Raw genomic sequence first — 16,843 nt, forward strand, 5'->3', positions numbered from 1 at the left:
ATCAGGCACTCATGCGTACCAAAAACACGAGGCATACAGCTATTGTATCTATGTAAAAGTCGACAATAGCGTGATCCCAGCCACGCTCACTTCCTCGCTGCCGCAAGAGCCGATTCTGTACAGGGGTCCCGATGCTGAGGCAAAATTCGTGGATACGATTGTTGACATTGGTAAAAAGGTTAAGGACATATACGAGACAAGCCTGCCAATGATGACGCTGACGGCACAGGAGTATGCCAGCTTCGCCGCAGCCCATCAGTGCTACTACTGCAATGCGGTATTTACCATGGGTAATTACAAGGTGCGAGACCACGACCACTTCAGTGGGAAGTACCTTGGCGCCGCCTGCAACAGCTGCAATCTTCTGCGCAGGCGGCCCAAGAAACTCGTGGTTTACTTCCACAATCTGGCCTATGATGAGAAGTTCATCATCAAGAAACTGGGCTACGACAATAAAGAAATATTCATCATCCCCCACACGCAGGAAAAAATGATTACCTTCTCGAAAAGTCTGGGCAACAAATTCTCCGTACAGTTTGTCGATAGTTTCAGGTTCATGGCTCACAGTTTGGCGTCCCTTGCCTCGTACCTGCCAGCCGACCAATTCACGGACACCATGAAATTTTTTACTCGTGACGAAATGGCCCTCGTCACGAGAAAAGGTGTTTTCCCGTACGACTATGTTTCCAGCTGGGAGAAACTGGACGAGCCGCAACTGCCACCACAAGATAACTTTTATAATATATTAAATGACAGCAACATAACTAATGATGACTACGAACATGCAAAGGCAGTGTGGGAAACATTCGGCTGCGTGAACCTGGGCGACTACAGCGACGTCTACCTCAAGACAGACGTGCTGCTGCTGACTGACGTGTTTGAGAACTTTCGTCGGCTGTGCCTGCAGACGTACGGCCTTGACTGCAGCCATTACGTCAGCGCACCAGGGTTCGCGTTCGACGCAATGTTGAGGCAGACGGGGGTACGACTTGAGTTGATGATAGATTACGATATGTACATGTTCGTCGAAGCTGGGATCAGGGGTGGGGTCGCGCAAGTGATAAAGAGACACTGCAAGGCGAACAACATCTGCCTGCCCCAAACCTACGATCCCAGCCAACCATCAACTCATGTTGCGTACCTGGACGCCAACAATCTGTATGGGTGGGCCATGTCGTTGCCTCTTCCAGTCAGCGGCTTCAAGTGGGTGGGCGCTGATATCGACGTGATGTCGATACCTGACGAGGGGCAGACGGGCTACATCCTTGAAGTTGATGTGGAGTATCCGTCTGTCCTCCACGAGGACCACAAAGATCTACCGTTCCTGCCCGTCAGCCAGTGCCCACCCGGATCGCGTCAAACTAAATTAATCACAACACTGGAATCCAAAGAAAATTATGTAATTCATTTTAGAAACCTGAAACAGGCCATCCAGCACGGACTGAGACTCAAGAAGGTGCACAGAGTCCTTGAATTCAAGCAGCGTGCCTGGATGGAGCCATTCATCACGAAAAATACGTTGAAACGACAGGCAGCTACAAACGACTTTGAAAAAGAATTCTTCAAGCTTGCCAACAACTCTTCTTTTGGAAAACTCTGTGAGAACAAATTTCGTCGGCAGCGTATGGAACTTGTATGTAGTGAAGGCAGGCTACGTAAAGTTGTGGCAAAGCCAGCGTTCCAGGACCGCACCATCCTTGATGAGTCTCTGACGCTGGTGAGACTACAACAAGAAACCATCTTTCTTGACCGCCCAATATATGCGGGGTTCGCGGTCCTGGACTTGTCCAAGACGTTAATGTATGGGTTCCATTATGACATAATGAAAGAAAAATATAAGGATGACATCACGCTGGCGTACATAGACACGGACAGCTTCATATACGAGATCAAGACGCGCAACTTCTACCAGGACCTTGCCGACGACGCTGCGCTCCTGGACGAGTTTGACACCAGCAGCTATCCCATTGACCACCCCTGCTACTCCCCTACGAACAAGAAGGTAGTAGGCAAGTTCAAAGACGAGTGTAGTGGAGTGGCAATGGAGGAGTTCGTCGGCCTAAGGGCAAAGCTGTACACCTACAAATACAATAGTAATATCACAAAAAGGGCCAAAGGTATACAGAAGTGTGTGGTGAGAAATAAAATATCGTTTGAAGATTTTCTCGAGGTCCTGGAGCAGCACACGGAGAAGCGCGCAAACGTCCGGTCCATACGTTCACATAATATGGTCTTGTATACAGAATGCTCAAATAAATTAGCACTAACATGGCACGACGATAAACGCATAATATGCGACGATGGGATTCATACATTACCGTACGGATATATGGCCTGAATAGAAATATGTACATACATAAAAGAAAGAGAATGCTATAAAGACTGAATGGTTTTTAATGCATTTTTTTCTCCACATAAAAAACCTTATAACATGAAATGTTGAAACTTGCGTCTGTGCTCGTAACTTCGCACAGGATTCTCTGTCGGGGTCCCAGGCTGCTGTGGGGGCCGAGAAAATGACCTTGACGGGAATCTGAACCGGAATGTGCGAGCACAGAGCCGGTGTTTGCCACTTGCTAGCCACTCATGTACCTGTTGATGATGTTGTACATAGCCTTCACCGTTGGATTTTTCATCGTTGGTTTCCTGAGTCCGCTCGTTGTAATTGTGTTGCACCCACACTGTTTCGTGGTGCTCTTTTTTTTTAAATTTTTTTGCACCTAGACTTTTTGGTTTTCTGGTGCTATTTTTCCTTGTTTTGTTCATGCACCCACACACACACTGTTTCGTGGTGCTATCTTTTTCATTGATTTTTTTTTGCTCCTACATTTTTATGGTTTTCTGGTGCTTTTTTACCTTAATTTTTTGCACCCACGCTGTTTCGTGGTGCGTTTTGTTTTGTTCATGCACCCACAATATTCGTGGTGCTTATTTGGTTGGATGGTTGGGATGGAAGTGGTGGTGTTTTGCATCCTCGTCTGCTCACTAGGCGACTGACGTCACTGGAATGTGTCAGCTTCGCTGCGATATAGCATTTGTGGTTGGCGACGAAGATTGCATTTTTTTTTGGTTGGTTGGTTGGGATGGCAGTGGTGGTGTTTTGCATCCTCGTTGTTTGTGATGCTACGTTTTTTTGGTTGGTTGGTTGGGATGGAAGTGGTGGTGTTTTGCATCCTCGTTGATTTGTGGTGCTGCATTTTTGGTTGGTTGGTTGGGATGGAAGTGGTGGTTTTATGCACCTACGTTGTTTTGTGGTGCTACGTTTTTTCTTGGTTGGTTGGTTGGGATGGCAGTGGTGGTTTCATGCACCTATGTTGATTTTGGTGCAATACATTTTTTTTTACACCGATGCGTTTTTTTACACCAATGCGTTTTACACTGATGGGTTTTTTTACACCAATGCGTTTTACGCTGATGCGTTTTTTTACACCAATGCGTTTTTTACACCAATGCATTTTTTTACACCAATGCATTTTTTTTACACCGATGCGTTTTTTTTTTTATGCTTCGCTGGGCTCCTTACGTCGATGGTGTCAAGACGATGGGCTCCTAACATCGATGGTGTCGTGATGCTGGTGTCAACGCTGGACTGTTACGTCGCTGGGTTCCGCAGTCGATGACATGCAAGATTTCGGCGTTGTGTGTCAACGCTGGACTGTTACGTCGCTGGTTTCCACGGTCGTTGGCATGCAAGATTTCGGCGTTGTGTGTCAACGCTGGACTGTTACGTCGCTGGTTTCCACGGTCGTTGGCATGCAAGATTTCGGCGTTGTGTGTCAACGCTGGACTGTTACGTCGCTGGTTTCCACGGTCGTTGGCATGCAAGATTTCGGCGTTGTGTGTCAACGCTGGACTGTTACGTCGCTGGGTTCCACAGTCGTTGGCATGCAAGATTTCGACGTTGTGTGTCAACGCTGGACTGTTACGTCGCTGGGTTCCACAGTCGTTGACATGCAAGATTTCGGCGTTGATACATCGTTGTTACTGGACAATTTCAGCGTTTGTATGTGACATATGCTAATTTAAGCACGTGCTTTGTGTCAATGTATCATATGCTAGTTCTTTCTGGTAGGCTTGCATCGTTGTAATGGGCCACGGCTAAATAGAGACGTTGTTCATAAGTACTTGACTACATATGTGATGTATATTGCATATATGGAGGCAAGGGGCTTGTGCGTGACCAGCCTGTTTAGCGGTGTCGGTCTCAAGCCCGTTCCGAACACAGAGAGCTGCGATGCAAGCTTTTTGTTTGGTTACTAATATTCTGTTTATGTAGTTAGCAGGTGAGCAGTTGCTGAGATGGAGAGAGAGAGAGAGATTCAGCGTGAGGAAGAGAGAGAGCTGGTGAGATGGCGAGAGAGACGTCGGGGCGAGAATGGTCTGCTGGGAAGAGAGAGAGACCTGCGAATCTAAACACACATGCATACATGTTAAATAAAATATGGATATATATATTTAATTGTATATGTTAACGAAAATATATCTGTAAAATTTTTTTTGAACTTTGAGTTTTATTTCTATACTACTAATACCCTTGTTTTTTAAATTGCTAATTTTTTAATATAATTTATGCTTGGAATTTAATTGCTGAGAATAATGTAAAATGATTATTATATTTTAATTTTTTTTTTCGAAAGAGTATAATAAATAAACTTTACAAAAAGAACTACAATGAAATAAAGGTGAAAAGAATAAAACAAATACATTGGTAATCATTTTTTTTTATTTACATAATTTCATCAGTCGATGACATTGGAAACATTTACAATTACAAAAAGGAGTAAAAAAAATTAAACATCACTGTAGTAATAAGGATGCTCATAGAGCCACAGTTTCAGTAACTGGCTATTACAATGTGCACAGTGGAAACCATTATAGAATTTATCACACTTTTCAATTTGGTTTCCGTACATTTTTAACAGTGTTTTGAAGCCAGGACAGTTGCCTTGTTTACGTAGGTCAATTACATTGCCACTGCACAAATCACTCACAATACGTTTCTGTTCATTACCACGGACGTAAACAACGTCGTCTTCCGGCTCGACGAGATCACGTAGCACAGATGTAAGTTGTTCATAGTCCACATCACCTTCATTCCACGAGAGTCCGTTCACTTCATAGGTCAGACGTCGGTTCTCGCGTTGAGAGAATCTGTCTAGCTTAGTCCAGTCACACGGCGGTTTAAAGATGTATTCGCTAGTCCTGGTTTCTTCACCGCCAATGACGGACGTCACGGACAGTTGCTTCACTACAGGCCCCTTTTGGGACGTAAGACACTGGACGTTGACAAGAAAGAGTGTCATATTGTCGTTACTCACAGTTACGCATACGACGAGGCTGGAGTGACGTGGCTAAGATGCTGGCTCTGCAGAAATGCTGGAGTGGTACCTAGATGCCGACTGTGGCACGGCGCTCAGGATCTAGGCTGCTGGTGCCTGCACGCATCTCGCCGCTTCTTGCACCATGACTTCATGTGCGGTGTGTCGGGGGCGCTGGAGCTTCCTCTGTCGCACTCGGTGCATGGTAGACAGTCTTGGATGTCTGGGTCTAGCTGCAGGTACACCGGCAGGAACTTGTACACGTATCTAATCTCGTACGGGGCGTATACCAGGAGAAACTCCTTTGTTAGGTAAGGTAACTCCGTCTCCTTATCCAGTGCCGCAAGCGTGCGCACTTTACCATATGCTAAGATGGCCGACAAGATCTTTGCTCCGCTCGCACAACAAGCATACATCGTCTTTCCTTCAGGCTGGGAGCTACTGCAAACACTGACGGCTCCCGGGTCCTGCGGCCGGTATTTATACTTTAAAAGGTAGAATAGGGGTGAGGAGGAGGGTAGGAGTGCGAATGACGGTAAAGTGAGGGAGGGAGTGGTGGAGAAGGGTGGCTATTACGATGAAAAAATAATAATAAAATAAAAAAGGGGAGGGGTGGATCGTCATGTGCGAAAAAAATAATTTTTTTATGAAGGGGGGGGGGGAGGGGGGGGTGTAAGTTCGTATATGTACATGGTAAGAAGTGGTGGGGGTCAGTCTGCTAGCACCCACCATTGAGGAAGGATCAGCCGCCATTTTTTATTTTTTTGCACTCACCGGGTTCGAACCGAGGACTCCGAACTCCGTGTCGTAAAAGTATATTTTTTATAAATATTTTATTAAAATTTTATTAAATTAATTTTTTTATAATTTTTAAAAAAAATTTCAAAAAAATCGGATAATAAATAAAAAAGTTAAAGATGGCGGCCGTAACGGAAATTGCAACGGTGACGTCATCATCCAATATGGCGGAAAACACATCACAGGAATTTTCTAGAACACAATGACGTCATCCAAGATGGCGGATCCAAGATGGCGGATCCAAAATGGCCGCCGGGGTCAAGGTCAAGGTCAAAGGTCAAGGTCACAACCATCCAAGATGGCCGCCGTGACGTCACAATCCAATATGGCGGACACCGGCTCCGGCTCCACACCCTGAACCCTGTCCCAGGACATACATTCCTATACTACTAGGAATTTTAATGTTATTATAAATCTCAAATTATAAAAAATACCTATAATGAGTTTTTAATACCATTATAAATTTAAGTCAGACTTTCTATAATTTTTATCAAGGTTTTTATTTGTCTCTATTAGAACTATCAAACACCTTATAAACCTTCAAACAAATCTTATGGCAAAAGTATGAAGTAATATTATTTATAAAAAAAAAAAATACGATTCCGAAGCTAATGGGTGTAGCTTTAGTGGATACGAGTGTCGAATCCCTAGTCATTTTAAGTTACAGAATGCATTGGCATTCCTTGTGATAAGTCGAAAGCAACGCAAAGATGGCCGCTTCAACTACAATGCACTTCTAGTTTAACCATTAGCTAAGGGATTTATTAGGCTATTATTAGGATGCAGCTCAGGATAAGTTAGGGCCTACCTATCATAAAGTATTTTTGGCACATTAACATGCTTGTTACGTCCCCCGATGTTAAAAAATGACTACAAACGAGTTAATCGCGCAAGACGCTGGTCCGCCATCCGACCAAAACAACGAATAAGTGAGCTCTGTGCATGCGTGGAATTTGGGCAACATATCGGCAACGGGTAGAACACCAGAATCCGTTCCCTAAAAATAAGGGACTGGCCGTGTCCCATTGTGCAATAGGAATACGGTTACGGTACAGGTGTAGCATATTAAACACCTAAACACTGGTTTTTGTGTCTTGGAACACCGGCCGAAGTAAGTAGTTAGCAGGGCGGCTGGTGTTTTGCTGGCATGCGACCTGGCGGACTCGAGGTTCGATCAGCGGGCGCTCACCTCGCAGAACAGATAGATGCTGACCACGACCTGCAGGAAGTTGTACACGATCAGGATCTTGGTGATTTTGAACGGCTTGCGGTCCTTCATGAACCTGGGCCCCAGCGACACCACGAAGTAGATGTATGAGGCGATTATCGCCAGGCCGGGCAGCGGGCTGCGTATCAGGAACCAGTCGTTCGTCCTGGGATCTGGGGAAAAAAATAATAAACCATAAATGTTTTGATCTGTTACATATTAGCTCTCGGTATACGGCGTAATTTTATGAATGAAACGGAGGTCCAATGGAACGAAAGTGTGTAACCATGGTACTGCAATCTGTAGCCAAAGATTGCAGTACCAATGTTCATTAAGCCGAATGGAATCTTTATAGTATTAGGTGTTTAATAATTTTTAACCAGATTAACAGTTTTGTGGTAAAATACATTATCGAACATAATGTTCAAAAGCTGGATTATAGTATTTTTTTCAAGTCACATTCTCTTTAATTGGAGCCGATTCACTACATAGGTTAAAAGTTCAATCTGCGAATCACAAGATTCATTAGGCTACGTACCTAATCCGGCAATGGATTCCAGCGGCGGGTGCGGAAACTGCGTGTGATTTGCGTCAAGGAATGCACCTAGTTGAAATCTCAATTCTCTTATATTTATCATGCTTAGCATTATTTCAAAATTATTAATTAAATTTCGTGTCCGAGTTTCGTATTATAAGTGTATTTGCAACACGAAAATACATAAATTGGCTCGTTTTCGAGGTTAGACCCAGCCTTATTGTTTTATTAGGGAGTTTCTGACATAATTGAATTTTATTTGAAAATCTACTACGTTTTATAAACTTCGAATACAGATTTTGATTTTGCGACATTGCAGAACCCAAACAAATGCATTTATCCCCTTATGTAGCACGTATTAGTTGTGAAGTAAGTATTTTTGTCTAGAATATTTGTATATTATAAATAGTAATATTTAAGCAAGGCAAATTCTTTAAAATTTGACTTGTGTGATCCAGCCATTGTATTTTATTAGATGTAAATAAAAAACTTGAATATAAACATTAAACTGGACCTTTAGTTTATGCTTGTAAGAAAAATAACTTCATATTACTTGAATGAAATGATATTACTGGATCAAAACAAAAATAACATTCTTTATTTAATTGTATGTATTCTAACGCACTTACATAAGTACAAGACTTATCGACAACCATTAAAGATTAGTACACTTGGTTATAATTCAGCGATATTAGGGAAGTAGTGGGCCAATGGGTGTGTTAGGGAGATGTCCAAGCATTCATTCGCCTGCGGGAAGATTGCAAACTCATATACATGATACAAAACGTTGTAAACAACAAAGGTCGTTTACATTACCGTAGAAAGAATCTACTTGATTATGAAGATAGTCTTCTTTAGTCTTCGGCTGTTTATGACGTTAAACTTTTAGTATAAACACACATTTCGGATGGTATTTATAGTGCAACGTTATATTCTATATATGTAAAAGTTGGTTTTATAAAGCAACTAAAGGTTTAGCGATGTAATTCAAATATTTTAATTTTATTGTAATATAGTGTAATTTTTTAGGAAGCCAAAATAGTTTTATCGGTCGTTTAAAGTAAACAATAATTCAGTTAGGAACCGTATTGTAGTAATATTACTTTACTAGTCTATGGTTTCATTTTTGATATGGCGATGCATGTCAAAGATGACACAAAATGTTGTGCTGTCGATTTAATTTCAATGGTCACGAAATGAATTAGCTGACAAATATTTAGACAATAAATTAAAATTCTATGTATAAGTGAAACAATATAGTAATGCTTTACCAACAAAATACTGGGTACGTACTCTTTATATCACTGTGGCACACAAGTATCGCAGATTATAATAACGAACATAACGTCATAAACTGCGTGTTTCGGTGGATCGTGGAGGATAGCTCACGTCTCCGCGAGTTTTCGTGACCCTCTCGCAGGAGTGCTCTCGGGGAATAATGGCAGCCATAGAACAGACCGGGATTGTTACCCGTGTCATCCCGAACGCGAGCTCAAACTTTCACCGCTACGCCTACTCACTACGTCCATTGATGGATGTAGAACAGTTAGTGTTGGTCTTCTGCTCAAAGGAGCTATCAGTTCACTGTTTAAAAATTTCACCTTCAATATATGATAAACGCTGGCTACAAATAATCCAGGGGTCTTCGTAAATTTACGGACACTGAGTTTACTTACTTTGAATAAGATTTCCAAGAATATTCTTGGAATATAAGCAAAAAATTAAAAAAAAAACTAGTTAAGCATATAGAAATAACACTTATTTTGTCTTCTTGTGTGTTCATCTTTGTTTAAAAAGAAATGTATAGCGACAAATTAAAAATACGGCGTAGTTTCTACGAAGATTCAGTTATTTTAAATTATGAAGAATTCTTCATCTGTTTGAGTAAAATTCTTTCTTGAAAAGGCCATGAATTTTCTGTATTATCTAACATTGTACTGGCGTATGATTTGGAGACAAACACAAAAAATAATCTGATAAACACAGTGGCACGGGCATTAGTTTACGAACGTTACTTCTGCAGAAGAACTCGTTCCTTAGAAAGTTTTATTTTTAATTAAAGTTTTATTTCGATACCTTTCACATGTTTACTCACTTGCAACGAAATATAAATACAAATTCTTTTCTCACTGAACTTTATATATGCAATTTGCTGTGAGATTTTATAGCATCGACAAAGTCAGCAACGTTTACCATGAATAACGTTTTTTGAGATTTCTATTTGAAGACCAAACCTTTTGATGTTTTTACCAAATTAAATTTTTTAAATCTTAGGCGATATAAAACATTCATAGTTTATCCAGGAAATCATATTTTCCGTAAATGTTTAGAATATCCCTGGATAATATGTAACCAGTGTGGGTTTGATACTGAAATTGAACAATTTATAAGTTAATTGTATTCTCGTGAACTCGAAAATGATTTGTAAAAAAAATTTACAGCACCAAATTTATGCGACAGCTAAATGCATAAAAGATTAATTTCTCCGTATTATTTAGTTTCAATGATATTTGATCGATCAAGCAGATTATAAATGGTCTGAAAATTTACTGTAAGAAATCTATCACATGTCTACAAAAGAATGGCCAAAGTATTCATTTAACACACAAGTTGTGTTAGCTTTCAAATAATTGGGAGATTATTTCCTTTCTTAACATTAGATAAAGAATCATCATAAGTCTTCAGAAACAACCTTTTTTTATTTTTACTGTTCTGCAGTGATCATATGTCTGAGTTTGAAGCCTGGTCGTGATTTTAGCAATTGGTAAACGTGGCTAAGGTAACACTGTGACGGAGTTTTTCTCCAGGGTGCTTCCGTAATCTTTTCGAAATGCAATTTGTCTTCAATTAATGTCCAGATAATATAATGTCATGTATTTCACATTGAAGGTCTAAATTAAAGGTTGAAGATTCTTAAATACAATTATTAAAATCCTTTCTCTAACTTATCGTTGAACTTGCTGGGTGAGAAGAAAGACTGAAGATAGCAATGTGTGAATTGTATGAAAACTGTGATTCTCGTAAATTAAAATAATACCAAATAAGCCTGAACACAAATTTTATAATTAATATTTACTTCCCACTTATCATACGGTTCCATGATGATAAGGCAAGGAAGCCGCACTGTTCCTATGTTTTATCGTAACTTACAATGGATAAATTTGAGGATTTTTGGGGGAGAGATGGTGATAAATTAGAAAATACAATATTATCTCCAAGCAAATAACCCTATCGTTATTTAAATAAAATTTGATTTCGGAAAATTTTCCACTTTATTTAACTGTTTGTACATTATTAGATTCCTTCCACGGAATTATGTGTGCAGCCAAAGTATTTAAATTTCTACATTATTACATTTGGTTTGTTTTCCTTGCGTTGGCGTATTCCGTTGAGATTTGTCTATGATATACTGTATAACCAGCAATAGTGAATATAAAAATAAAATTTAATCACTATTATTGAAATGTGTTAACCAAGGGAATTAAAATAGTGGGATTACATTGGTGACACTTGTTTTCCATACACTTAGTGAAACATGATTGTACTTTTACAAGGAAAGCCCGTGGAAACCATTTTGCCAAGGATGGGACTTGTAATACTTCAAGGCAGATCTTTGTACAATTTGTAATTTTATAAAGCTCTATCTAGCAGTTCAGCCCTTGAGTATCCAAGAATTTTCCATGTAAAATTACCAAAATAATTGTACAGTGTATGTAGTGTTGTCCATCAGAACATGATAAACGTCAATAAAAATCCAGACCAGTTAAACGATATCTTCTGCTGAATATTGCGTTTTACTATTATTTCTGTAAGCTTTAAATAAACGATCCATAACTCGGGAAACATACTTCACATGTGTCAACATAGATTAAAATTTTTTTAATGTTTAATGTTTAAGATTGTGATTTGCAATCGTGGTTTACAGAACCTCACATGTTTTATATGTGTATTTACGTCATCTAAACAAACATGTAATGTGTAAATAAACAAATATATTTTTTTATTTTAATTAAGTTTTAAACATCATTGTGCTGGGGTAGTTTGGACCTACCAGCCAAGTCCACGAATAAGTAGTCCCAATAAGAGGACGTGGTCTTGTTGTAGACTGCCATTGTTTCTTCTTCTACCTAAGTTCGTTTTCGTTGTTATATCTCCTTTGATTTGCAGTAAATTTTCAGGTGCCTGAAAAAGACACAAAATTATGTTATAAACTTTTAATTTAAGTCTTTTACTACTTAGAAATAAAAAAATAGATAATTTAACAACAGTATTTAAGAATATCAATTTGTAAATGTGTTTAAAAAGTACACCATTTAAAAAAATCTTATTTTGACCAGTTTACTGAAAAAAAAAATTATTTTAAATTTTTTTTCTTTTATTCTGCACAACGTAACAGTTAAAAAATATTTTTGAGTACACGTTGTTAAAGATTCGCCCTTTTCTATATTTAGAATAACTTAATAAATAGTACTCCAAAGCATGCCTTACATCAAAACAAATAGTACAGCAAAATGGTATTGTTTCCAATTTTCTAAATATGCTAACTGTAGATTTAGATTATTTAAGTTATATTTATAAAATTATAGTTACTGTTTAATCCTTTTGGTGAATTTCACAGAAAAAATGTAAGTAGGCTATTTTTTATTATTAATTTTGGTTTGATCCGTGTAGAAATTTTTTTAAATATTGGAAGACTAACACAGGCACACAAAGCAGCAGCGTCGAAAAAAGTTCCTGATTAAAAAAGAAAATTAAAATTAAATTAAGTTCATATTTTAAAACCGTATCAATATAAACGTAGGGCATCATAAATTTAGCTAAGAAAAGAATTTAATAAAAATAAATATTCATGAACTTTTTAACGTACTTATAAGGTTAAAATAATAATTTTCCTAAAGGACTATGGAATTTTAAATATAAAATCCAAATATAAATAATGAATAATGGAGGCCACTATCGGTAGCATTTGTGTTCCGATCTCTACCTTAAAAAGAATAAATATATAAGAGACCAATCATTGCTACTTCAGTAGTTAAGATATTACGTACAACGAAACCTGGAGGTCCTTCAACCTAGACCCTGGTGGCCAATGGTGTGAAGTAAACAGAATAATAATACGTGGCCGCTATGTGCGTTAGAAGTGGATCTTCACACTTCATTAATTCACTCAACAATAACACAATATAATCAATAATACTCTTGTTTGATAAATCATAAAAAAAACACAGTGGAAATTCACACTGAAGGCTCACAGCTGTAAATTTGTAACCAACTTGGCCACGAAAGACTTGCAAAGAGTTTTAGTGTTTTCGGACCCTCTACTTAATTCGTTACTACACATTTAAGAATTTTCATCTTAAAATTATGAAGAATACTGGTTATAAATTATCCAGTGATCTTCGCCCATTTACCGTTATCTTCGTAAATTTACGGGTACTAACTTACTTTGAACATGAATTAAGAAAATAAATCTTGGTTTTTGACAAAATAATCAAAAACTTGTTAAGACTTTAGAAATAAACACTCTTATTTCTTCTACGATTGTTTATCTTAAAATATCATAACTCAAAAGCCAAAATACGGTATAGTTTTTACAAGGGTAAAGTTAAATAAAATTACGTAGAAATCTTCGTTCAAAAGTGTGTAAATTTACTAAGAGTGCTTGCTTCACACATGATTGGTGGGAAACATCAATTGTTTTAGTGCTTCTCTGAGATCTACGATGAACATCATCCAAACAATTAATCGAAAGCAACCTGAAAGGGGGAGATAAAAATAATAGTTCCAAAACCAACTAAAATTTAGAGGGTAAAGTTAAAAATTTGGAACATGCTTAATTTTACTGACATCGTTGATATGTATATAATAACATAACGATCATATTTTGATAGTCGCCAAAGAAAACAAAAAAAATTATTTAATAAATTTAGAGAAAATAAATTGAATTTTAAAATAACTTTTTGAGATGCCAACAGACCTCCTTTGGATATTTTTTCCTTTTTACTAAATTCCCAATATCCAAGGATTTATGCTCCGCGTTACGGGAACGACCTACAGACAAACTTTCTTTTTTTATTTATATTCGTTATAACCCCTCCCACATCTCACCTTAGAACGCCAAACTCCTAAAAGTCGCACTTTTAGCACTTTGGTGATTATTACCCTCGTCTTAACCCTACCAGTTTCAAAGACGATTTCCTTTAAAAAAAATTATTTAAAATACACGAGTTTACCTTTTGTCTTCTGCGTCCTCAGAGATTCAGTGGCGTATTTGTAGTAGCCTTCTCCCGGGACCCTTGCATGGTAAAAGGTCCGAAGTTGGCGTGTCCCTGCCCCCTGGGACAGCCCTAGGCGGGCTCGCGAGCGTACGAACACACGCACTGCGGCGCTCCAGCGGGAAGGGCTAGGGTGGGGGGTGGAGATGCGCACGGCTGTTTTCGGCGGCTACTGGGGGCTACGCGATCGATAGCAGCGCCGGGGGCCGGGGGTGGTTTAGGCGAGCGGGCGCACCGTGCACCGGGTGGAAGGTGCGCAACTCACCCCCTCCACACTACACTTAGGGGCGTGGGCGCGTCACAGATGGTGGCTTGCTGGCACGAGAATTACGGTACGTTCCTTCGCCTGTGTGCCGACGTTAGATTTTCAGTTCGTATGATTTTAGGTATACAAAAATTTGTATTAGTTTAAATTTCGAATAAATTAAATGTTATTTAATTTAAACGCCTAAAAATCATTAAGAAATATTAATAAAATACAGGAATTATTCTTCTTAAACTCATAATACTTCAATTTTTTTATAACCAAAGATGGTTTCCGACTTCAAGTTTCTATGTTTCATTGTAAACAAGGTTAACACACGTGGCAGGAAAGAAATAAGTTTACCGCTGCCGAATCAGCGCGTTTTTGAATGTTTTGTTAACACAATAAGATTATTACAGTTGATTAAAGATCAATGTAGCTGAAATCAGCACTTATAAGCTCACGAAGATCCCCGGATAATGTGTAACCAAAGTTCTTCATACAAATTTAAGTGAGAAATCTGAGCATCGTAACAAGGTTACCTCGGAACAAATCGCTCGTACCGCGACGACCTCTCGCGCCGGCGACCCGACCCTGACTGCGGAGAAATCCCTCCCGGGCCGCAGGTTCCGTGACTGCGGAGAAAGCCGCAGAAGCCGCGGGCGTCGTGAGCCCTAGGTACGTGGTGGGTGCCACGATGGGAAGGGGAGGCGGAACAGCAGGGAAACGAGTCAATAAAAACAAACGACGTTCAATTTGTCTTCTTTCGCAGGGGGACGCGTCGTCGGTGGGTAAGCAAGTAGCACGCCTGTGCTGCACGACGGATGCGATTCCGTTGCTGATCCGCGACCTACGTACACGCCACGCCGACTTGGAAGTTCGGGGAATAGCTCTGAGATCGTTGGCCATACGAAATAAAAAAAAAAATTAAATACCATTTTAATCTTTAATAGTCAGGTTTCACTGTTTTTATTATTATATCCTGATTCGGCTATTAAGCATTAATTAAAGGCATTATATATCTGATATTTTAATTTTTTTATCCAAACCTTTTTTAAAAGACTGAAATTCTCTATACATAATTTTTATTTACATTTAGCACTTCAAATAACAGAACCTTAAGAACATTTTCAGGACTGTTGAATTTTCAGCTCAAATTTGTAAAACGCCTTCCCAGCGCTATAAAGCGAACATCACACGGTGACATAATCAAAGATTACAAATTTAGAATTGGCACACGAACACAAGTTCATTGGCTAGATACGTCATTAAATCATCCCACACAAGGTCTCTGGCACAAATACAAAAACCCCAGCCTATGTTTATATTATTAACTGTTTTAATTATAGTATACAAAATGTAGGTTAAGAATTTTCGATTAAATCAACACCAGGCCATCCAACCAAAAAAAAAAAAAAGCGCGTTAGAAGTTATACTTACTTGGCGTAATAAAATTTTTTTTTATTGCATCGAACTAATCAATAGAAACCAAATAATACAATGAATACAGCGATACAGGTGATAAAGTCTAAATTCAATCAAAATCAAATTAAAAAATAAATTAATACTCAATATTCAATATTAATTATTTAATTTATTAAAACAATCAAGTTAAAATTTAATAAAAATAATAATATGCCAAATGTATATACCATTTTTAATCTAAATTATTGATTTAATAATAATGTAATAAATTATAATGCAAATAAAATGTACATATGGGAACATAATCTCACTTATAAAAATAAACTTGTAAATACACTTAAATAAGTTAATATACACAATTTCTCTAAAAAATTATAACAATTAATTTATGTTTATGGACTAGTATTGAAAATCAATCATTAAAGTATATGATTTAAAAGTACAATTCAATTTTTCATTTTGTTTGTAGCCTTTTTTCATTCGGTAAATTTATTCTGCATGCTGCGGACGCATTGTAAAAATGAATTCCCATATACTTTTATACGTGGCTAAAACGTTTAACTTAAAAAAAGACAGGGTTCCCGAAGATACGCAATCCCTTTCGTACACGCTCGAATACTTGCCTTCTTGTAACTTCGGTATATTTTTAATTTCACAAATAATTTACCGTTTTACAATTGAAATTATCAGGAGCTGTTACTTTTTTTTTTGTTGTTCAATGCATTCCGATTGTATGAATTCACCATTTACCTCAACAATAAAATTTATTTGCGTCTTTTTTCGTGATTTCTCCTCACATTTGCTGTAGGTAGGCTAAAGTAAATATTTTTGAAACTTTTAAAGCGTGCTTTAAATAGTTGACAATTTTCTGCACAAAATAAATGTCATTTGATTCAAATTGGTAGACACGTGAGTTCAATATCTGCTCTCAAAATAAGTGGATGAGTCATACGGAATCGAACGTTCATAAAACTTGCCTCTTACTTGTAGTGACCTGCAAATATACCAAATATGTTAATAAAAGAACATGCTTTAACCCTT

At 38.3% G+C, this 16,843-nt stretch overlaps 1 protein-coding gene across 4 annotated transcripts in view; it reads right to left on the reverse strand.

The window, feature by feature from the left end:
* Nucleotides 1-16,843, reverse strand: part of LOC134535582 (very long chain fatty acid elongase 7) — a 105,297-nt gene that overhangs the window by 49,470 nt on the left and 38,984 nt on the right. For 2 of the 4 annotated variants that reach the window (XM_063374791.1, XM_063374794.1), the window contains exons 2-3: nt 11,910-12,040; nt 7,306-7,496 (exon numbers count right to left, since the gene is read on the reverse strand). In XM_063374791.1, the coding sequence (XP_063230861.1) occupies nt 7,306-7,496; nt 11,910-11,970 (252 nt within the window). In that variant the 5' untranslated portion in view covers nt 11,971-12,040. Of the gene's footprint in view, nt 1-7,305; nt 7,497-11,909; nt 12,041-14,091; nt 15,027-16,843 lie in introns of those variants that run through there. The other 2 variants (XM_063374793.1, XM_063374792.1) reach the window with 2 other exon arrangements.

Source organism: Bacillus rossius, chromosome 8, assembly GCF_032445375.1.
Source record: "Bacillus rossius redtenbacheri isolate Brsri chromosome 8, Brsri_v3, whole genome shotgun sequence".
Classification (NCBI taxonomy): Eukaryota; Metazoa; Arthropoda; class Insecta; order Phasmatodea; family Bacillidae; genus Bacillus; species Bacillus rossius.